The 22,590-nt window shown below is 41.7% G+C and overlaps 3 protein-coding genes across 4 annotated transcripts in view; 1 reads left to right on the top strand and 2 right to left on the bottom strand.

Moving 5' to 3' along the window:
- The window catches only part of LOC108067382 (Down syndrome cell adhesion molecule 4), a 37,577-nt gene extending 34,410 nt beyond the window's left edge, over nucleotides 1-3,167 (bottom strand). For both annotated transcript variants that reach the window (XM_070214610.1, XM_017156385.3), the window contains exon 1: nucleotides 2,824-3,167. In XM_070214610.1, coding sequence (XP_070070711.1) covers nucleotides 2,824-2,875 — 52 coding nt within the window. In that variant the 5' untranslated portion in view covers nucleotides 2,876-3,167. The remainder of the gene's footprint in view (nucleotides 1-2,823) is intronic.
- Nucleotides 3,168-13,183: 10,016 nt separating this feature from the next.
- On the top strand, nucleotides 13,184-15,515 carry LOC138913140 (uncharacterized). The gene is made up of 3 exons (XM_070215673.1): nucleotides 13,184-13,515; nucleotides 13,573-14,273; nucleotides 14,919-15,515. Exons 1-3 carry the CDS (start codon nucleotides 13,338-13,340, stop codon nucleotides 15,210-15,212), a joined length of 1,173 nt encoding a protein of 390 aa, XP_070071774.1. The 5' UTR covers nucleotides 13,184-13,337; the 3' UTR covers nucleotides 15,213-15,515.
- Nucleotides 15,516-18,884: 3,369 nt separating this feature from the next.
- LOC108067360 (eukaryotic translation initiation factor 4E3) lies at nucleotides 18,885-20,204 on the bottom strand. The gene is made up of 6 exons (XM_017156338.3): nucleotides 20,027-20,204; nucleotides 19,714-19,972; nucleotides 19,584-19,658; nucleotides 19,429-19,528; nucleotides 19,289-19,376; nucleotides 18,885-19,228 (listed from the first exon to the last, which is right to left on the bottom strand). Exons 1-6 carry the CDS (start codon nucleotides 20,076-20,078, stop codon nucleotides 19,068-19,070), a joined length of 735 nt encoding a protein of 244 aa, XP_017011827.2. The 5' UTR covers nucleotides 20,079-20,204; the 3' UTR covers nucleotides 18,885-19,067.
- Between the last annotated feature and the right edge of the window lie 2,386 nt (nucleotides 20,205-22,590).

Raw genomic sequence — 22,590 nt, 5'->3', positions numbered from 1 at the left:
TTCTGCTTAAAAGCCCCGACTAATGCGATGTCGAAGCGAAATCTTCATCTGTCTGGGTGCGCAACAAAGCGGAATCCTCCACGGATGTGTTTCTGTGTGTGTGAGTGCCAGGAACCAGGACCTGAGTGTAAAGTGTATTTGCTTAGGTCAGGGCACGTAGGGCTTCCTGCTCCAACTTGACTTGCTTTGACTAAACAAGCTGAAAAACAGGAAAATTGCTCAAATTGAAAGCTGGGAATGTTTTAAGCCCCCGAACGTAGAATCGTAGATATCTGGGCACGGCAATCTCATTATCCGAACCGGCATTTACCCTGCATTTTGCCAAGTAGCACAGGCTGCATTTGCATTTTTGTGAGAAAAAATAATTAAGCTGCGTTGCATGAAGAGTCTGAGGATTTTCCATCCGGCTTTTGTGTGCCCGCAACACTTCCTTGACGAGCCCTTCATTCTTCAGGGTTTTTTGTTGTGCTGCTGTGTTTCTCTCTCTCGAAAAGCCAAAGTTATCAGCAAAAGATCAACGACTGTTCCCCTCTCCAGTGTCCATATCTACGGCCATGTCCTCGTCATCGTCCTTTTCCTGGCGCTTTGTATTCCATCCATGGCTAAGCTGCGGGCTGATGTTGCTGCTGGTTGCGATGATGTTGCTGCTGCTGACTGTGACAGTAAAGGCCTTTCATTGCTTACTGCTTGTTGCTGCTGCTGCTGCTTTTGCTGCTGCTGCTGCTTCCACTGATGATGAAGCTGATTATGCTCTGCATGCTTTGGACTTAAGCCCGGTCTCCTTCTTGGACAATGTTGCCAGGTCCTCACAAAAGCTCTCCGCCTGCCTTTGGCTCTGCTTCTTGGGGCTTGTTTTTGTTTCATAAAATAGCAGTCAGCAGTCAGGAGCCAGAAGCTGCATAATCTTGCTCCTCCTGCTGTGCTGCGATGTGACGAACTGCCAGGAGGGAACCCACCCCCCAAAAACCTACCCCACCCATGGCCCACTGCTTTCATGCGCTTAGCAAACGTGACATTCGAGGTCATTCACATTTCGAGGGCGTGTTGTTGAACTTGGAGCGAGGCGGGGGGATTGCAGCAGCAGCAGGCTGGAGCCATAGAAGCTATAGAAGCTACAGAGGCAGCAGCTCACAGGAGCGGACTTTGCGGGAAGTCAGCCATCTGGGCGGGGTGTCTTAGCCAAAGCCAGGGGATTCTGGCCGGGCTTTCTTCTTTGTGCCAAGTAGAGCTCCTCCCACCCGCCACGGACCATTCCGCACCTGACTATTCAAGGCTGCAGAGAGCAAAATATAAATTGTTTAAATCAAAAAATCAAGTTATATGATTATATTATGCAAAAGAGTATCTTTAAAATTCTTAATTTTTAACTTTTAAAATAACTTAGTCAAAATAAAAATATTTTTACAAAAATCAAAATTTGTTGTTGTTGCTTAAGTTAAATTCTAATTCTGAATTTTTGAAAACAATTTAATTTTAATTAGATTTAGATTTCGTTTTTGCATATAATTCGATCCGAATCTTGTTATAATATTCTCAATCCATAAGCATGAAAACTATACATTATTTTTGGACCCATTTTATACCTTATTTAAACTAAGTTATAAAGACATTTAAAAGTATTTTAGCTCATCTTTCATGATATTATATTCAATAATAATATCTATAAGCTCTTTTATAAAAATTTAATTAAAATGAGGTGAAAATATCTCCAGTTTCATCGTTAATAGAAAGTTCACTCTCTTTTCTCTGAGTGCCGCACTGTCGGGTGAAATTTCTTTCACTCCGCTAGTTGTGCATTTGTTAAGCTGGGGTTAGTCGCTCCTGTCCGCAGCCTTCCTCCGGAGTTGCAGTTGCCCTGGCTGCCGACGTATTCGGTTGCTAAATGCCGTGACACATTAGACAATGAGGATCTCTAATTATGGCTCGAAAACTGCAATTAACATTTGATCCAGCCTGTTTCCCGCGTGTGAGTGTGTGTGTGGGGGGGAAGGACTCTTTTGTGTGTGGGTTCCTTGAAGTGTCGAGCCACGCCAACGGCAGAAAGTTTCATAAATGCCGCTCCTGCTTTTGCTCCTGTTCCTGCGGCTGCGACTCGATGTCCCGCAAAGTCATGCAAAGTTTTGCTGTTGACTCCGTTTCTTTGAGCCCCACGCGAACGCAACACAAACACATACATGTACAAACAAAAACAAAAGTGAAACGTGTGCCTTTCAATAATTCAGTTTTATGGCACAAACTCCGCAACTTCGCCAACTCGCCTTTTGTCTACTCGCGAAAGTTGAGCGGCGGGCGCTCATTAACGGCGATACGTGTACATATATATATATACAATGTACATACATGTATAGCACTGCGTTAATTGAAATGCTTTTCGCTTTTCAATTCCCCAACCCTCAACCCCCCGGAGGTTCCTTGTTCCTTGGGCCTATGTTGCAAATTTAATTGCATACTTTTGCGGGCCAGGCAATGGGGATAAAATCAGGGTAAAAGAGCAGGAACAACTTCGGTATAATTATCGATAGCAGTGATTTCCGCTTTCAAAGATCACTATCAGGGTTGCATTGGTAATAATCTTCAAGTTAAATTAAAACCTTATGATATGGTATTGCAAAGTTTACTAAATATTGTATTGCAAAGTTTACTAAATATTGTAATTGAGATCGATTCTGTAATATATTTGTAGGTAAAATATTTTAAAATTGATTTTTCAGTTCTAATTAACTAGCCATTCCATTTAATTCGAATCAAATGCATGATGTCGCTTACAGCTTTTGCGTTTTATCGGAATGGAAAAATACACAAAAACAGACCGTCAGTACTCACCTCTTATGACATACAGGATCAGGATGGCCTTAAAAAGGCTGTGTAAATCCATTTTTTATGAGCACTAATGCTTTCCATTACATTTTTTATGTCTGGATTTTAAATGCCGAATTTCGCTTGATTTGTTTGTTATTGCTGTCGTTTTGGTTCGCGTTCGCTCTGTTTGTTTCGGTTATTTAATTTCTTTCTCACTTCCACAAATGCGTTGCTGTGATTGAAGCTAAAAATGTTAATGGTTTCTGGCACAACTTTGGTTTTTGCCGATGCTTTTGTTATTGTTGTTGTTCTTGTTGTTTGTTTATTTTCCGTATTACGCGCAACGGAAATTAGAATTTCGTGTGCGATGCCAGAGATTTATGCGACCAATGATTTTAATGCTCATGCTTTTTCTAAAAGACAAATATACAAAATATATAATCTCTTTTGCTCCCATCTTACACGTTTGAATACCGAATTTATGTTTATTTGAACATATTCTGAGTGTCATTTAACAGATAATTAATTTTCCATTTCGCTTTTTTTATGGTGTGCTATCAATAGATTTTTTAAGCATAAAATAGTATATCTTTATTTTAGGAGTTTCCTGATTTTTGCCTTGGTTTTGAGACCTTTTTTCATGCAATCGACTTAAAGCTTCCATGACGTAGTTACTGCCGTTGCTTTTGATTTCACTTGACGACAGTCAGTCAACTGCGATTCGCATGTCAGCGGGGATATTAATCATGTCAAGTCAACGCCACAAAGCGCACTCCCATCCAACCCAGCTGAACCACTTGGGGCAGATATGGCAGCTCCAGAAATCGGAACAACAGAAAGGGGAACACAAGAAAAAATAATGGATAAAACTTTAATTGGTGAATTATAAATAAAAAGAATTCACAAGAGTTGGATTTCCAAATTCTTACTTTTCTTTCCCTATTCTCAAGCTTAAATAACATTAAAACTATTACTACATCCTCATCTGAAGTTGAGGCTGCAGCCGAGTATCTGGTGGGGCGAGTGCGACGACGAGTATCTCGTGGATGCAAAATATGACGAAAATATGCTAAAACACGCGTGTGCGTGTGCGGGTATCGGGAGTCCTTCGAGGACTTTTTTTCCATTCTATTGCCTGGCTGGCATTACATTAACTTTGCCTGTGGCCAGCCATGATGACTGGATCTCGCTTCCCAAAGCCAGACGACTCCCCGAGGTAAACTTCTGGACATTGTGAAAACGAAAAGGGAGCGAAAGAAAAAAAAAAGAATGCGACACGAACCAAACGATATTTGCCGAAACTTGAAACTATGCAAAAGGGACAAGAACAGGACAACTTGATACGAAGGAGATAAAAAGAAACGTATAAAACTGTCAATAACGATAAAGCACAGGGGCGTCGGGGGAGGGGACTTTCGGGGGGGATACACGAGCTGGGGCAACAAAATGCCGCTTAAGCAACATGGAAATTATGCCCAGTGCGAATATCATCAGCAAACTGCTGGAACAGACAATGGTCGGAAAATGGATGGAAAAGTCAGAAGAGGGGAGGAAAATGCTGCTGAAAATGCTTCGTTTATTTCCTTCGTTACTTGTTGTATATTTTTTTTCTTCTCTTCCTTCTTGGTCTGTAAAAAATCATGACTTGGCAATTATGCGGCAAATGTGCGCACTGGGCATGCCGACAACACTGGCAAACAAAAGAGCGGAGCGATACAGACTCGCTCGCACACACGGCGTATACGAGATATAGAGGATAACGGATGGCGAAAGGCGAACAGACATAAATATTACGCATACGCCGCATTGCACTGCCAACATTTGCTAAATTGCTGGCAATTAGTTTAAAGTGCGACAGCAGAAAATCAAAACTGCCAGCCTAAGCAGCTTTACCGGCGAAGAATTGCACTCCGTGTTCCGCATTACTAAATAACCTGGAAATCTCTATAAAAAAATAATTTTAAAATAATTTAATGCTGTATCATTATGATTTCAGTATGATTAATCGAATGTAAAATCGTTTTTCGTTACAAAAGTTGGTACAAAAGTCAATTCTATTACCGACGGAGATATTACGTATACGCAGCGTTGAAGGCAGCACATTGGTAGTGATCAAAGATCAAATAGAATTGCCCCTTGAAAATTCGTTCGAAAGACTAGACATAAAATTAAACATTTAAATGGTCTCCGATGGTTGAGCAAACTCTGTCTGCGACCCAATCAAATGGCGTACGACTGCATCAAAGTGGGAATACTCTTTTGAGCCGCCTTTGTAAGCGGCTTCCTCTCCAATTTCATCGCCATGCCTTTGAACCGCTTCCTAGGCGTCTTTGCCAACGGCTTAAACACTTGAAGTCAGCTTCGATTTATTTATATTACACTCTACGTTGTCTGCTCGCTCTTGGGCCCTCTGTCTGTGACAATTTGTGCCGGGTAAATGCATTAAAGGCTTCCCTTTCCCCAAAACCATCTCCATCTCATGTGATGATGTGGGATATAGGGAGTGGGGATGTGGATGGGGATAGGATGAGGCCAAGACAAGTGCAATTTATAGACTTCAACGCTTGGCCGGCTCCGCAGTCCGGACTTTTCTCGTTTCTCGTCTGGCCTGCCGCCGTATGGCAGCCATCGTCTGCCAAATACGTGATTTATTTTAATAGATAATCATTATGCCATGGATTTCTATCATGTCTGGAGTCTGTTTCGCTTGTTGCATGCCCCCATTCGCCCGTCTTTACTCCCTTGCACGGTACGTGCGTCAATAAATCAAAATCAAATGGCTTTCAGCTTATTGTTTTGCGTGGGTAAATAGAAAACATGTGCGACCTGCTAAAGTCACGTGTAAACAGCGAAGGGAATGACGCATGTGTTTTTTCTACCTCTAAGGAGGTTCTGCTGCTATTGGTTTAGTGATTTAAAAACATGCTTTAAACATAGTCAGTATATTACATTGGCAAATAAATAAGTTTAATTTTGTAAAATGATTTCATTGGTGTGCCACAGAAAAAGCTGGGTACTTAAAATCACTTTTAAACGTGAAAATAGGTGTCTAAAAGTATGCAACAATATATTTTTAATGCAAAAGTGATATGAATTCCCACAGAAAGACGAGTATACTTTATTCGCTGCATACTTTTCGGCACATAAAATAATATTTGGAGAAATAAAAACGAACACTTTTGGTATGCTTATAAAATATCTGAACATTTAAATTAATAAACGATACAAAAAGTTTCAGGTGTTTAAAATTATTTACAAACGTAAAATAACTAAATAACTAATAACTAATAACTAAACCATTTTTATATCGTATAAAATGTATATGGCTTACATTTTGGCGCTTATTCCTTTAAAAGAAATTACGAAATCTCCAAGTAAACGTTTTTTCCCAGACCAGGACTTACTTAAACCCCTTACAGCATCCCACATGCGAGATTTCAACACTTTAAGCGCTGAGCAGAAGAGCAAAGGAGACCAGAAGCTGCCACAGCCGGTCATAGTTCACGGTTCATTCACATGGCAGACCCGCTGCCCTCATCTCCTTCCCCTCCTCAGCCGTATTTAAATTGTGCCATTATGCACTCGAGGGCCTGGTTTCAGGCTGCTTCCCCCTCGAAACCCCTTCGCTAATGACTTTTTACGGCGTCTCTGGCGGCTGCTGGCAGAGGCACAGAAAATCAATAGAATGCAAAGGGCCTCTGCATGGGAATCTCGGCTGGCGAAACAAAAGGGCAGGGGACAGGGTCTATGGGATATGGAGGCTATAGGATTGAGGCTCGGGGACACTGGACAGCGAGCTGGAATTGTAATGGCCGACCGGCTGTCGTCTGTTGCATTGTAACACTGGCCGACCGGCTGGCCACAAACAAACAAACAGCAGCAACAGACACACAAAAAAGCAGAGGAGTGGAAATAGAAACGTAACTAAAAAAAAGGAGGAAAATCAATAGAGCAAAGGCATGAAGCAACAAACAAACAAACAAACAAACGAACAAGCCCAGCGAAAAACCAGCGAAACGGAGAGAGAGAGCCTGAAATGCATAACAAACTGTGAAATGAAAAGCCAGCAACAAAATTGTGCAAGAAATTATATGCATATATATACGGACTACATAGAAAAAACACAGGGGGAAGGGGGCCTCTTGCACTGAAGTGCACATAAAAATCATTTAAAAACAGCAGCCAAGCAGACGGACAGAAGGAGGGAAGAAGAAGGCTCCTGCCCCCAGCTTTCTCCACTTTCCCAGATTTTCCGGGCCCAAGGTAAGTCCACGTTGCCGTGATTCGAGATGGGGGGAAAAAATTGAGTTCAGCAAGGGGGGGGTTCACTTGGATGTACACAAAATGGGTCTAAAGTCATAAACTTTTTCCACATAGCAGCTGATGCCAACACGTTTCGGTTACTGGTTACTGGTCTCTTGTTTTTGTTTTTCGCCGTAGCTGCCGGTTGCTCAGTGATTTTTCCTGGGCCCGTTACTATGCTCCTTTGTTTCCTCCTGGCTAACGAGCCGAATATTGGGTTAAGTAAAATATGTACCAAATGGGAAACAAGGAAAAACTCAGCTTTTCCACCCAGGAATATTTGGAAAACCGAAAAATAATGATGAGGCTAGGGAAATGCAAATGTGAGTTGTAAATTTACCGAAATTCTGCAGATATTTTTCCTTCTCTTTTACTGGGTAAGCTAGAAATAACACAAGTGGAAAACTTTAGCCATTTTTAATTATTTCTATCTGCCTGCTACAAGGCTTCTCCACTCTAGCTGCCAATCAAATCAACTTCGAGTTCCCAGTTCGCGTGTCTCAGCGGAACTTTGGATAAGACTGGCTGCACATCAATCATGAGCAGTCGACCCGCAGCAATAATTTTTGAAATGCCAGGCCCGCGCTTAAAATGTCACACGCCAATCAAAAGCATGTTTGCCTGCATAAATAAACATAAAGCGAGTTGGGTGAATGAATAAAATATGAAGCCAGGCAAAATATCATTTCTCAACTTTTGGCAACTTTTCCCCCGACAATCTTGTCTCAATTTCCGCTGCATATGTAAGGAAAATGGGAAAATGGTAGAAGGGGGGGAAAGTGATTTCTTAATTTGTTACGGAAAAAACTTTAACAGCCCCCAAAACCCCTTTCCTCTCTCTGGGTTAAAGTAGCAAGCAAGCAGGAAGGAAAGTTTCCAGGCCCCAGAAAAGAAAAATCGTACGTGACTTTTGTGGAAAATGATGGATCAGCTTCGGTGGGTGTAAAAGTGAAACTTGTGCCGCCTTCTAATTAATGTCAGCGGCAGGGTTCATATTTTGCTGCTTTAGCGCCAGATTGCGCATACGCAGCGTGGGGCAATTCAAAAATTGCGTATACGCACTGCGGGCAGCTGTTGCAGTTTGTTGGCCACCCAAAAGTACATAATTCCCCAAAGCGAGAGAGAGAGAGAGAGCAATACATATATAGAGAGGAGAGAGTACCGAAAATTTAAATAAACCAAAACTGGATGCCGGCAAACTACTATTACTACAACTACTACGCACGAGTGTGTGTGTGTGTGAGTGCGGTCACTTCCGCACCGTGCAACGCATGAAATACGAGCCATTTTTACTACTACACATCAGCCGCAGAGGCTGCAACATGCGACAACATGTGTGTATGCGGCAATCGATAAATTTTGTGTGTGCAGCGCAGGAACAACAAAAGCTCAGCCAGTGCACTATAAGCCAGATATGCCAGATACGAGTGTATATATATATATCAACATGGGTATATAGTGTGGCAGCGAGTGAGTATCCGCACGAGTATATGCCGGCACAGACAGATTTATAGTTTGTCATGGCGGCAGTGTCCAAAATAGTTGCAGCTTCTCTCCCGCTCACGAGGCAGCCTGCAGTTTTCGTTCATAAAATCAATAGGCCTGCCCTCCCCTCCGCACTCACCACATTAGCCGGCCGGTCTTGGTTTTATATAGGAACTACACCTATACATATATAGAGGGAGTACATAGAGGGTGCACGCAGCACAGCTAATTGCATGCGAAACGTAACGTAACGAAAGGAAACGAGAGCAAGGAGCCAGATGCCCCGGCACAAAAGAAATATAAATAAATGCCATTTGCCCTCAACACAATACGGGGAAAATGTCAAACAATTAAGCGGCAATTAGCAGAAAGCTCGAGAGTGCCAGCAGCAGCGAACCAGAAGGCCAGAGGACCAGAAAAGGGGGTCGCCTGCTACGCGAAAGCGTTGCTAAACGTGTCTTCAGCTTGTCGTCGCAGGGGGTGGAAATGAAAGGAAAGCAGCAAGGATCCAAAGGCAAGGAGCAGAGCCACGGAAGCTGGGCACTCACGGCACAGCCGAGGTAGTCAGGAAACGGGATTGCATTATGCCTTATTGATGAGCCCAGGACTTGGCGAACTCTGAAAATGACTACGGCCATATGGAGCACTTCTTGGGGGATTCACAGAGTGCAGGTATGCGAGGAAACCTTAAAGAAGGCCTTTCACATTCTTGCAAAGTCGAAATTAATTCATATTTAAAACAAATTCCTCTAGGAAAGTTAACACTTTTATCTTTTATCAAGTAATCACTATAGTCGCATTTTTTATTTTAATTTAAATTTTAAGACAACATTTCCAAACTAATTCGAAAATAATTTTCAATTGCCATCTGATATTCTGCAAATATAAGGAAATGAAAATAAAATATTTATCAGATATTAACATTAAAATAAATAGAAAAAATATTGATCAGATTTTGAACACATTTTATAACCAAACCAAAATTACATTTACTTTTTGGTCCATAAAAATATAAATCAAAACTAAATTGCTTTAATATTTCTCATTATTATTAATTCCAAATATTATACTTTAAAATAACACTTTTCTTCTTGCCTAAAATGGTATATTACCACCAATGTTTCACCCATTTCCTTCCCAAATTAAACTGTCCCAAATAAACCCATTCAATTGCTTGATAAAACACACTTATCTGCCCGTCAAGCCATCAGCAGCTAAGCAAATTTGCATGCAATTTTCTCTCACGAGGGGAAGCACTTTTCCACTTTATACGTGGCTGTCTCGGGGCGAAGGCAACAAACTCGAAAAAATAGAGCCAGAAACAAGGTTCTTGCAGTTGTTGTTTTTGTTGATTTTCTTTTTTAGATTTTAGCACGTTGTTGCAATTCAATTTATTTTCAATTTGCGCGCATGCAAGGCGAAATGTTCGGCGATGGGTGGGGAAAAATCGAGGAAAAATCGGGAGGGTTAACGACAACACCTTTCATTAAAACACAACATTATCAGGCGGGATTTTTACTTGGCGGATTTTTTTTTGCGTTGTCTTAACGGCCGGCTCACGTTGCACACACAAACACGAATACACTTTCGACCGGCACTGTATATACGGGGACCATGTGTATATGGCACGCACGTTTGCCGCTTCTCTTGTTGCTGTTGCAACGCAAATTGCGAATTGCGAGTTGCACTTGCGACACTGACAACGACAACAACTGCGACGGCGCGCTCTTCGGTGTTATTTTCCTTCTTTTATTTTCCCTCTGATAACAGGTCTCTCTGTCTCTCCCTCACACCTCGCCCTGTCTCGCTTGCACTCCAGCACTTACTCGCTTGCCAAGGGAAAAGGAGCAGACAACAACCGCACGCGAGCAACGTCGAACAGCAACTGAGTCCTGATTGCGCTGTCCCGCAGGATTTTTGTGCAGATGCAGGTTGCCATAGTGGCCATGTGCACCACCCCCGTTCATCGGTGCCCCCTCCCCCCTCGATTCCCGCCGCCCACCTGGCAGTGGATGCTGGGGACAGTGCGCAGAATCCCCATCCGAATGGGCATCAACAGGAGCGTAGTAAAGCGTAGTAAATTGGATTCCATTCGGGTTTCATTCACAGAGAATCTCTTGCCACTCTCTCGCGTTGCGAGTTTTTTGATCACTGTTTTTTAAGAGCGAGAGGGCTACTTTTTAAGAACCATGGCATATGATGTTTTAATTTAATTTAGAAAAAATATTAATTACAAAAATATTAGTAACATTTTTAAGAATTTAAATTTATTTCAATGCCTCGTATGACAATTAAAATTTAAGCTTTTAATAAGGCCCAGTCCCTATCCTAATTTTCAACCAAAAAATCTGATAACCCCTTCTGAATAGTACAAGGACTAGCCAAAAAAAACAATTCTTTAATCAGCTATTAATATTATTATTAGCGGGAGCAGGATTCTTTTTTTGGGTACGAAAAAATGCTATTTTGCATACTTTTTATCAGGGCTGTGAACCACTCCGGAGCTGAACCACTCCGAACCGGAGTGGTTCACTTTTTTTTAGAAAACGAACCGAACCGTAAACCGGAGCCCCGATTTTTTTTATAATTGAGCCGGAACCGAACCGGAACTTTTTTTTTTGATGGTTCGGTTCACGAAAAATTTATTTTGTGTGTTCGTGTTTTTTTATTCAACAGTGTGGGGGGTTTTCTGATCATATTAACATAGAGTTTATTTACTAAGGGAAATAAAAATGCGCAAATTTTTTTGGCTATGCAATGACTGCATCTAACTCAAACAATCTAATAATATATAACTATCATCTTCCAAAACTTTTCGCAGTATGTCCACATTAAAATTACATGATTAAAAAAAGAGCATACTCTTTGCCTTAACTGGTAAACACTTTATAAATCCTAAGTCTAGTAACTTTACTTAAAAGTCTTAATGTTATGGTACATATTTCAATGAAAATATATGGAAATAAATGTTGACTTTATTATTTCATTAAAAAAAAATTTTTTTGAACCCTGGTTCGAACCTGAACTTTGCTCCGGCTCATCATTGAACCGGTTCGCAAACCGGAACATTATCTGTCGATTAGGTTTGAACCCCGAACCGAACCCATGCAAAAATAATATGGGTTCACAGCCCTGCTTTTTATACCCTTGCAGAGGGTATTATGATTTCAGTCAGAAGTTTGCAACGCAGTGAAGGAGACATTTCCGACCCCATAAAGTATATATATTCTTGATCAGCATCACAAGACGAGTCGATCTAGCCATGTCCGTCTGTCCGTCTGTCCGTCCGTTTCTACGCAAACTAGTCTGTCAGTTTTAAAGCTATCGGGATGAAACTTTCGTAAAAGTCGTCTTTCTATTGCAGGTAGTATATTTGTCGGAACCAACCGGATCGGACAACTATATCTTATAGCTCCCATAGGAAGGATCAAAAAAAAAAAACGTAAAAAAATTCTAGCTCCGGTGTTTTTATACCCTTGTAGAGGGTATTATAATTTCAGTCAGATGTTTGCAACGCAGTGAAGGAGACGTTTCTGACCACATAAAGTATATATATTCTTGATCAGCACCAATAGCCGAGTCCATCTAGCCATGTCCGTCTGTCCGTCTGTCCGTTTCTATGCGAACTAGTCTCTCAGTTTTAAAGCAATCGCGATGAAACTTTCCCGAAAGTCTTCTTTCTATTGCAGGTAGTACATATGTCGGAGCGAGCCGGATCGGACCACTATATCTTAAGGCTCCCATAGGAATATTCAAACAAATATAAGAAAATTCATTGTAACTTTGTAGGAAGTAGGCGTTTTGATTCTTGACTACTTAAAAACAAAATTTAAATAAATTGAAACGCTGAATCTGGAATCCCTGGAACTGTACCGAGTAAGCATTCTTTAATCTACAAGGGTATATAAGCTCCGGCTGGCCGAAGGTAGCTTCCCTTCTTGTTTTTTTATATATTTCTGAATTTCGGTTTTTTTGTTTTTTAAATCGGATCACTATATCATATAGCTTCCATAGGAACGGTCGAAAAACTAAATGGAAATTAATGGGAAAAAAATTATATCTTTGTTGGTTTTTATTATATTCCCTTCTACTCTGGGATATGACTATTTTGAAATATTTCCGAATTTCGATTTTAATTTTTAAAAGATCGAACTACTATATCATATAGCTGTGATAGAAACGATTGAAAAATTAATGTGAAATAATAAGAAATTTAACATTTTTGCGATTTGTAAATTAATAGAATGATCTGCAAGGGTATATAAGCTTCGGCTTGCCGAAGCTAGCTTCCTTTCTTGTTTAATACCACATATTTTTTTAAATTTTTCTTCTGCGGTTGGGGAGGGGGCTTCCCCAGGTTAATCGATGCGGATTCTAACAAAATTATAAGTAAGTACTAAATGATTTCGTTAACACGCGAAAGTTTACTACGTAACTCTACTGAGCTCTATTTCAATTTAAAATAATATGTCTGGGGTGACTACTCTGCTCTACAAAACCCTGCATAATTTCGAGTAATTATTCTGGGGTGACATCTCTGCTTCAGGGTTTCTCATAGCGTAAACGTAGTAAATGTCAGTAGCAGTGAGTTTCTTTTCATTCGAAACCTAGTGTCAAAAAAAAAAAGTTGTAGAAGATTTTTTATTCTCGATAAAGAGACTTTCTTAAGAAAAGTTTGTGATAACTCTTTGGTTCTTGTACTTCTTTACTTTGTAACTTATTCCCTTACGCCTTCGTAATATATTGATAACATGGCACTGTACAACTTCATGTATGTGATGGAGGATCTGGCCCTGGAGTTTACGGTGAGAAAGGAGCGGCACCAGCGCTTCATCCACGATTCTCGCATGCTGTCCGCGGCCATTCAGCAGCAGTTGCACAACGATGGTGCGGTCTTCAAGGACCACCTGGATCAGCTGCACAAAACGGGTAAGTGGGTGCTTCTTATTAAAGATCCTCCTTCACCTATAATCCCACCAAGAGTAGCCGCCTATGTGAACAACTTGTACCTGGACATGCCGCTGAACTTTGAGATCTTCCTGCCCATCCGCCTGCCGGTGGCTGTGGTGCCCACTTTTGATGAGGAGAGACGCAGTGTGGCCCTCACCAGGGTCAACTATCGGCACCCGTTCTTCTTCGGCAATGCGGTGAATGTCAAGTGCATGAACCTTCTTCTGCAGAGCGAACTACACTACGCTATATCCAAACTCAAGTCTGTGACCTCCTCATGTACCAAACGGGTCTACGATCTCAAGTATTCGGTGCTGAGCTTCAACCAGGTGCCCTTCGTCCACCAGGTGGTGGCCATCGAGCGCAACAGCAACCGGCAGCGCTTCATCCGCTTCGATTTTGTTCTGGCCGTGGAATTCGATGGCGCCGAAATGCCTCTGCCAACGTATTTCAAGGCACCCATGGGCAATCGCTGGATCGCCTACGGACTGGTGACCCCCGATGGCGATGATTCCAACCCGGATGAGTGGGCCGTCCTGGTGCCCAAGCGGCAGGACTCGTCGCCGGGCGCCTGCCTGATCGTCCTGAACAGCATGATCCTGCTGTTCCGCCTGCTGAGCGCCCAGCAGTGCCACTGCTTCGCCCTGCCCGCCTCCGTCAAGTTCGCCTTCGTCATGGCCGCCGAGAAGCGCGGCCTGGACTTCCAGCGGATGAGCATCGCCGACCTAATCGTCACCGTGAGTAGATACTTAATTTTTGCAATTTTTATTATTCGTTCTAGATTTTCAAAAACTTTATTCGCATCCGTCTTGGTTTCTTAGTTGTAGAAACTACGTAGTTTCGAATTATTATATTTTATTGTCATATTTTTTTTGTAATTTATCTGAAAGAAATATTTCCTTTCGTATTTAATAATTTTAATTAATTTTTTGTAATATTTTGTGGTTATACCAGTCTTTATTTAATCGAAAATTGCAAGTTTCCATCGCCTGATTCCGCCTATATTCATTTTACTAATAATTTGATAAAATAGTATAGATTGTAAGCAATTCATTAACCAGAGCATAAATAAATAAATAACTAAATTTGATAAAATATTTTATATATTAGTTAGCTAAAAACTTATCTTTAAATGAAATAAATTATTCAAATTTAATTTTTTAATTTGTATCTAGCAAGATCTTTTATTTATATATATTTATTTATTCCTAATTATTATTATTAATTTATTTTATTCCATACTTCACTCCATCATTTATGCCTCAATTTGTAAGGTTTTGTTATATTATATTTTCCTTACAAAACTTCATATTTTCATTTATATTAGTTGATATTCGTTTGTTACTCTTTCATCGCCCTAATATCTTCCTCCACCCCCTTAGACCCTGTTCCATCAGGTGTTCGGCAGCCTGTACCATCTGGTGGCCAAGAACACCAAGGGCGATCCGGCCACCAGGGGCAGTCGCCTGATGGCCATCCGGAAGCAGCAGCTGCGGGCCAGTGGCATTTACGCGATGATGGCGGATGCAGTGATCCGGACCACGATCACCAGCGACTTCGTCAACGCCTTCTTCTGGAAAATCCACATCTCACCGCCGCCCGACTACTTCCATCAGTCGCTGGTCGAAGCCAGGAACACCGATGCCGCTTTGAAGCGGAAGAGGAGCACCTCTTAAGGTCCTAAGCCTTCGAAGTTAAATTGACCAGAACGATGGGTGGCTAGATGGGTGGCAAACAGCCCGAGGGAGTGGCTTCCCTTGTTGATTTTTTGAAATTTGAGCACTACTGTAAATTGGTCGAGCAGTTTGTGGGAATCCCCCATTGCCCCGCCATCGTCTTAGTGTCAAATCTCGGTAATTGTGCAACTTTAATGCCAAAAAAAAAGGAAAATAAGTGGAAAGCTCACACAGACACAACCTACACACACACAGGGGCAATACACAGACAATACACAGAGACATAGACAAAAGTTAATAAAAGCCAACTAAAAACTAAAGCCGAGTTGGGCTACGTGTCCCTGTTTTGACTTGCCCCCAGAAACCCCCCAAATGCCCCCATGTTTATGAGGGGGAAAAAGTTAAATTGCAAATAGCTTGGGCTGGGCTTAGCCTGGGGGGCGTGGCAGTGGGCGGTGGCAAGAGGGCGACATGAAATTTTAGAAAAATTTGCTGTTATTGTTCGGGCAAAACAAAAGGGGTAAAAGGCTTTCGCAGAGCTGGCAAAATGGGATGGGTTTGGGTTGGGGTTTTCGTTGGGAAAATAGGTGGGTCTACGGGCCGGAGTCGCATTAAACGGAAAGACACAAAAAAGTTTACCCGACTCGAGTCTCGGGGATGGAGCATAAAGTTTTCCAGCGCTTTTGACATTTCATTGTTGTCAACTTTTAACTAGTTTTTTATGTAGTCATTATTTTAAAATGCAAATCGCCTACAACTGCCAACAAAATACACACAAAAACATACACATTACTTCTTCTGGCGAAATGTTTCGATTTAATCTGTCCCAAATCAAATGCCTTTAATTGCATTTGGGAGATGCGAATTTGTCATATGGCCGGCAAAGTGGCAAACAGATTTTCAGCATCCATCGATGAGTTAATCTGGTTAATTCGCCGCCCGATTGCCAATCGAGGAGTGTTTATTGCATTTTCCACTATTCGTTATTTTAATTGCATTCCCAGTTCTCCTTTTGCACTTAAAGTTCTAGTGTATGAATTGCCAATAAATAAACTGAAAATGAAGCTTGCAGCTGGGAAAATCATTTTCTGACTTGGAAAGAAACAAAAAAAAGGAACATTATCCATCTAGGGAAAAGAGGGTGTGGTAAAAATATATATTAAAAATCCTGGATCCCAGCATCAATCACTTAATTTTCTTAGAAAAATATTTCCAAACTTAAATGAAATTTAATTTTAAATTCAAGAGCTTTCCTCAGCATTTTTCTCTTTGTTGAGCTCCACAATTTTCCCCCACAAAGTAGTGCACAAAAGAAAAGCTTCCGAACATCAAGTTGGCAATGTCTTTTTTGGAGTGGGAGAGTGGTATCTTTAATCAAAAAATAATTATGAGCGACAGGAGGGGGGTTTCTAGTATGTGTGTATGGGTGGGTGTCTGGGAAATTACATTTGAATTATGACAAAAATGAAAACGGAACCCCCGCGACAAAAGTGATGTGCAGCAAATGAGCTAAGCGACGGCCAAGTGAAATTCAAGTGGGGCGGTAGGTGGTGGGCGAAATTCGGGGGAGTGGCCATTACGAACAGAACGGCCGCAATTTACGCAACAAACAGAGCGCTGAAAATTGGACAGACCGAGGCGGCGAGGACGACCGCAGGACCTCAAGCTGGAGAAGATGGAGCTTCGGGAGGAGCAGCTGGGAGCTGAGAGCCGGGAGCCAAGCGGCAACTGGAGACCGACAAAAGTTTATGTGAAAAACAGACAATTAATTTGTTTTGCAGCGCAAAAGGGACACCAGGACTCCGGACGACAGGACACAGGACACCAGCGGAGGGACAAACAATTTCGTGCTTGTTGGCAAAGAAAATTTACGTGCCAAAGACAATTGGAACCCCAGCAGCACAGCCAAAGGAGGGAAAATCGCATGATACGGATTCCGATTCTGAGAGGGGGGACAATCAGGAGGGGGAAACGGTGGAAATGGTCAAACATTTTACGCTTTTTGTTTAATTAAAATTGCAACAGGCTACAACATTGTCCTTAAAGCGGCAACAGGAGGATGGCAAAGCAGGAGCCTGAGAAAACAACGCAAAAGGAAATCGTTGTAAACCTGAAACAATTGCTAGCTTTTCATTTGTATTTAAAAAGATGAAAAATATTAAAAATGTAATTAAAAAAATAAAGCAAAATTATACTTGATTTTGGCGAAAATCATTATCGATTAATTTAAATTTATGAGTGGAGAAAGTCGCATTTGAAATTCAAACTGGCCTGTTGTTTACATTTCAAGCATATAAAATTGAGATTCTGCGTACCAATATCATATTGATCATAGTTTTATATTAAGTTCTGTTCGTAGCAAAGAAAAACAACACTCAAATAAATAGCATTCGATTTTTTTTTCCACAATATCCATTTAAAAATTGTTTCCTGTGCAGCAAAGTCAGCGTTTTTCAATTAAGCTTGCATTTCATTTAATATGGGAAAAAAAACTACAACATTAGTTGGCTGCCCTTTGCGCTTTGCCGGATATTCTCTGTTTGTGTTTGTCCAGTTATCCCCTATTTGCTTTTCCCCTTTTCCGCCTTTCCCGCTGCCAAAGAAAAGAGCTGGATGGCTGGCTACCCGCTGGCTTTTGTTTTTCCGGCGAGGGGAAAACCTTTTATAGCGGTTATTAAATTGCGCTTTAAGTGCTAAACTCGAGGCGAACTATTTGCCATATCCCAGCTTGTTACCTGTCCCCCAGATCTCCCAGATCCTCCGGCTGCTCCCCGAAATCCACGTACGTGTTGGCATATCAATTCACGTTACGGACCGAATAACTGCATGCATTCATTTGCGCCAAGGAATCCTGCTCGTAGCTCGTATCCAAGCATCGCCAAAGGGGTGGTCAGGATGTCGGGGATCCGCTTCCATTGGCACTGTCATAACCCCGTGTACAGTGTATCACGTTTCAGTCATTTGGTGGCTGCCACTTCATAATTCAATAAAACAATAAAAGCAAAATCCTTACAAATTACAGCAATCAAATCATACGAGTCGCATGGGCGACAGTGATGACAGTCCAGCTGTCCGAATTATTAGAATATTTTATAAGAACTAAAATATTTAAATAATTGTTGGAGCCCTGAGTATATTAAATTATTTCTATAAATATTTAAAAATCAGCCAAATGTTTTTTTTTATATAAATCCCAACTCTCTACAAAATTGTTGTAATAATATTAGAATATATTAGTTAATATTTTATATTATGGACCCATATGATCTCTCTTATTACCAATGTATTAATTTAAAATATTTCAGTTATAAGGCTAAAATAATTATCCTTTATCACACCCATAACAAAGCTAAATATTCTGAAAAACCTGCCAAGAGAGCAGCACTCTTTCGCACTCCTGGAGGGAAATGCGTCCCTAGCATATTTCCATAAATTGGTCACAATTTGCTATGCGCAGCAGCAGGGCAAACAAAAGCCCTGTAAGCAGCAAAGGACGTCGCACACACATAAGCACTTGCCGCGACATGGTGGCCGTTAAAGGATGGGCGGAGTCGTCCAAAATTATGACGCCAAGGATAATCGTAGTGAAGCGCGAGTGGTTCCCATTCTCGCAGGGAATACGTGAGGCGACTCCGCTTGCCTGGGGACACCACACGAAACGTGGCCAACTAGTTTATATTTCTATTTCTCTATGCAATGCTTTATTCATGCTACAACCGCTGCGCTGTTCATCTCAGAAAGCATTGGTGCGTGGATAAAATGTGAGTTTGACAAATGTTTTGGCATCTGCGTAGCTTCTGTGCGATCGTAGATGCTCATTTCTAGCCGAGAACTGGGCATTTACGATGGGTTATCCTACAACTTGTATATGGAGTGCACATTGGGTCCGTGCTGCACCATGGCATCCTTGTGCACCTGGTACTGGATCTCCAGCTCGCCCAGCTGCAGCAGCTCCTTCATCTGGCGGCCAATGGACAGAATGGCCTGGACATTGCGCGAATCCTTGGTCCAGAGGGCTGTTAACAAAAGGGATTCTTAGTAATACCCACTAAAAGAGAAATCGTTCTTATACCCACATAACTTATTAGCCTTATTGCGCACGTTGATGACCACTCCACATATCTCGTCCGAGTATTGGAAGCACTCCCCAATCATGCACAAAAGCTGGGAGGGAATACATTCATCTTAATTGTATGGTACAAGATAAGTGGCTTACCAAATCATGCCATATTTTATCTATGAAGCCCCGGGAGGCCTTGTCCAATAGCATAATCCAACGGCCACCCTCCTTGTTTACATCATCCTCCCACATCGGACTAAATGGGAATATAAATAAAAATCTTACAGATGCAACTAGCATCTCCAACTCACCGAACACCTTCCTTGAAGACCATATAGTCATTGAATATCTTCAGATCCGATGGGGGCTTGACAAAGTAGTAAACACTGTCAAAATAAATTAGTATAATATGGAGAATATATAGAGATTTCTTTTTAAGACCTAAAAAAGTCCTCCACAGTATTGAAGCTGGTCACATCGCTGAGCATCTCGGTCCAGCTCTTGGTGCGATCGTTCTCCCAGTGCCAAAGGGTCCAGGTGTGCTCCAGTGGATGCTTCATGGCCAGGTCGTAGTCAATGAGGCTCATCACCCGGTTCAAGGAGGGCTGCAGCTCCTGCTCATCGCCGCTCATTAGTTCGACTCCATCGTAAACGGATAGGCCCTGCTCCCAGTCACCGGCCTCGCCATATGGCACCCATTCTGTCCCGGGGAAATTGAAAACTACACTCACCAACATTTTCCGGAAAAACTCACCAGTTTCGTCAGCAATTTGCAATCCGTTGCTTTCGTAGCCGGTGTAAACCATAGTTGTTTCTTTTTTCTACAATTCGAAAAGCGAACCTTTTTATGTTAGTTTTCCCGGTTTATTTTACTAAAAAACTCCTTGAATAAGTATATTGTCTCGTGCGAAGTATAAGCGTTAATGAAAATCGAGGAAAATTTCTTCGCAATTTGACAAATCAAAGAGTGACAATAAAAGCGTTGCCACCTTGGGTTTCAAAAACCAATCGATAAGTTCAGTGTGACCATCCTAAACGCAAGAGCGCTACAATTTTTTAAAAACCTGTTTGTTTTGTGCTTCTGTCAAATTTAATTGATATTATTAAAATTTTAAAACCACCTTGTAATTTTAGACGTAATGCCACTGCTTTTCATGTAACAAATGTCACCCCCATTTATTATTAGCTAAATTATAGTTAATCTTTTTAAGATTTTGTAATGCTATTATCCAAGCCAGAAAAATGTACTACAATCTTTATCCTCCCCATTCAGACACTCAAACATGGCCATCCCATTCGCACATTTTGGTTGCAAAATCAAATTGAGTCGGTTAAGTACGGCCCCGAGGGTCGATCAATTGAAATGTCACGCTAATAAAATAAAATGCCACCGAGCATACGATAAATGCACGAAAATAATAAAATGTGACTCAAATGAGCGACGGCGACAGCAGCCACAGACACAAGTTGGCAGCCGGAAAGGATCCGATTGGGAGTGCAGATGGAGCACGGGGGAATCCCCCTTTCTTGTCTGCTGGGGCTGCTCCTTGTGCAACAGTTTGGCCTGCAGTCAATAATCGAAATCGACTTGGGCTTGTGGCAATAAAAATTTGTCTTCGCCGCTTAAGTTGTGCGCCTTGTTGCACACAAGGTCCTGGTCTCGAGTCCTGTGGCGGCAACTCACCCCCCTTTTCCACACCCCTTGCGGCGGTGCAGATAATAAAATATGTGAGTCGCTACGTGGCAGCTCCTTGGGCGTTGGTAAAGTAGCTTTGGGCCCTTGTAATGTGCACCATTTGTTGCGCGGCTGGTGGTGCGGTGCTCGAACTCCAACTAACTCCAGATGCACCTCTCTATCTCCATCTCCCGCCGCTCGGGTGAGTCATGCCGGCCAAGTTTGGAACAAAAGTGTTGGCACTGCTCCTCGCTCTTAGTTCTCGCCGCCAAATAAGTTGCCAGCCCCAATTTATTTAAAAATTCTATTTATTTTTGCTCTTAAGCAGCTTTGGCTGCTGCTCCAACTGGGAAATCGTATATTTTTCAGAAAAAGGACTACAACAAATATGTTTTCTTAATTGGGAGAATAAATGGCGACTCGGAAGGTGATAGGAATTGTAGAATTCTAGTTTCATGAACCTTTTCTACATCCCCATTAAACTAAACTGATAATAACCAATTTATTTTAAATTATAGATTATCATATTACACCCTTATCAATAAGCTCAGTTTTATTTGTTTTATTTACTTTTCTATTTTGATTAGATTAAAAATAATTATTAAATTAAATTCAGTAAAAATAATTCAATGTTGTAACTACAATTTTTCAATAGTAATATTATAGTTAATGATATATTGACCGTTTTGAGCAAGTATTCTTGTATATCGTATTCTCAGGCAAATTATATGAATAAACAAAAATGTTTACTAAGCGCTGATACTCCTACTTCGCATATCTTTCCACCTTGTTTATTGCCTGACTACCATAACTGAAAATTACCTGCTCCAAATGTAGTTGCTGGCCCATGAATTCTTGAGAGGGGGAACTTTAATTTCAACTCTTTTCGACTCTCTCTCCTCATTTAAGTCCCCGGCAAACGCTTAGCTATGCTTTGTTAGATTTGACTTTGTGCAGCGCTTCTCAGGTGGCACTTTGGCGTATACGCAATATTTTACAGCTTTTTGCACTTTGCTGGCTGAGCTGAAAATACATGGTCAGTAAATCTTTTAAAATATTGTAATGTTGAGGGAGTGTAGTAGAGAATAGAGACCGAGGCGAAGCGAGGGGATAGCTTAAGCGCTTTGAGTGCCGGAGCCGTAAAAACGCCCACAAACTGCCGAGTGAGCCGGAGGGGAAAAGCGCGTAAATGGAGCATTCTACAGGGAGCCAAAGGAGCCGGAGGAGCCAAGGAGCCAGGACCTCATCTTGAGGCAGTTCTGTGCAGACAAGCGCATACAAGAAATGAAAATGATTTGAGGCATTATGTTCGCTCCGGTTTCACCCCGCCTTTCAGCCCGCCATTTCTGGTTTCGCTTCCGTTCGGCTGTCTGTCCTTTTTTCCTTCTTTTTGGCTACAAAATTGCTTTGCTCCTCCTTCATGTTGATTGTAAAAGATTTCAGTGCTGAGAGCACAAAGCATGCGATGATGTACGGAACGACGCACGTCGTACATTTTGCACCTTGAAGTGGCAAGCGGAGGAGGAGGAGGAGGGGCAGGGACTCCACTCCAGCAGAGGCAAAGACAGCCACATAAAACAATAAAAAGCAATGGTAAATGCCGAGGATGGGTAGCGACAACACATCCTGTAGCACCTTGAGGC

This window comes from Drosophila takahashii, chromosome 3L (genome assembly GCF_030179915.1).
Source record: "Drosophila takahashii strain IR98-3 E-12201 chromosome 3L, DtakHiC1v2, whole genome shotgun sequence".
In the NCBI taxonomy this organism is placed as follows: domain Eukaryota; kingdom Metazoa; phylum Arthropoda; class Insecta; order Diptera; family Drosophilidae; genus Drosophila; species Drosophila takahashii.
Note: the sequence above shows the minus strand (reverse complement) of the source record. Positions and strands in the feature narration are given on the sequence as shown.

Bases quoted from the DNA above. Each gene is read 5' to 3' on its own strand.
- LOC138913140 (XM_070215673.1), top strand. From the start codon at position 13,338: ATGGCACTGTACAACTTCATGTATGTGATGGAGGATCTGGCCCTGGAG. The intron at 13,516-13,572 runs GTAAGTGGGTGC...CACCAAGAGTAG, and splicing joins GGATCAGCTGCACAAAACGG to CCGCCTATGTGAACAACTTG. The intron at 14,274-14,918 runs GTGAGTAGATAC...CCACCCCCTTAG, and splicing joins TCGCCGACCTAATCGTCACC to ACCCTGTTCCATCAGGTGTT.
- LOC108067360 (XM_017156338.3), bottom strand. From the start codon at position 20,078: ATGGTTTACACCGGCTACGAAAGCAACGGATTGCAAATTGCTGACGAA. The intron at 19,529-19,583 runs GTGAGTTGGAGA...ATTCCCATTTAG, and splicing joins GTCTTCAAGGAAGGTGTTCG to TCCGATGTGGGAGGATGATG. The intron at 19,229-19,288 runs GTGGGTATAAGA...TTTTGTTAACAG, and splicing joins CAATAAGGCTAATAAGTTAT to CCCTCTGGACCAAGGATTCG.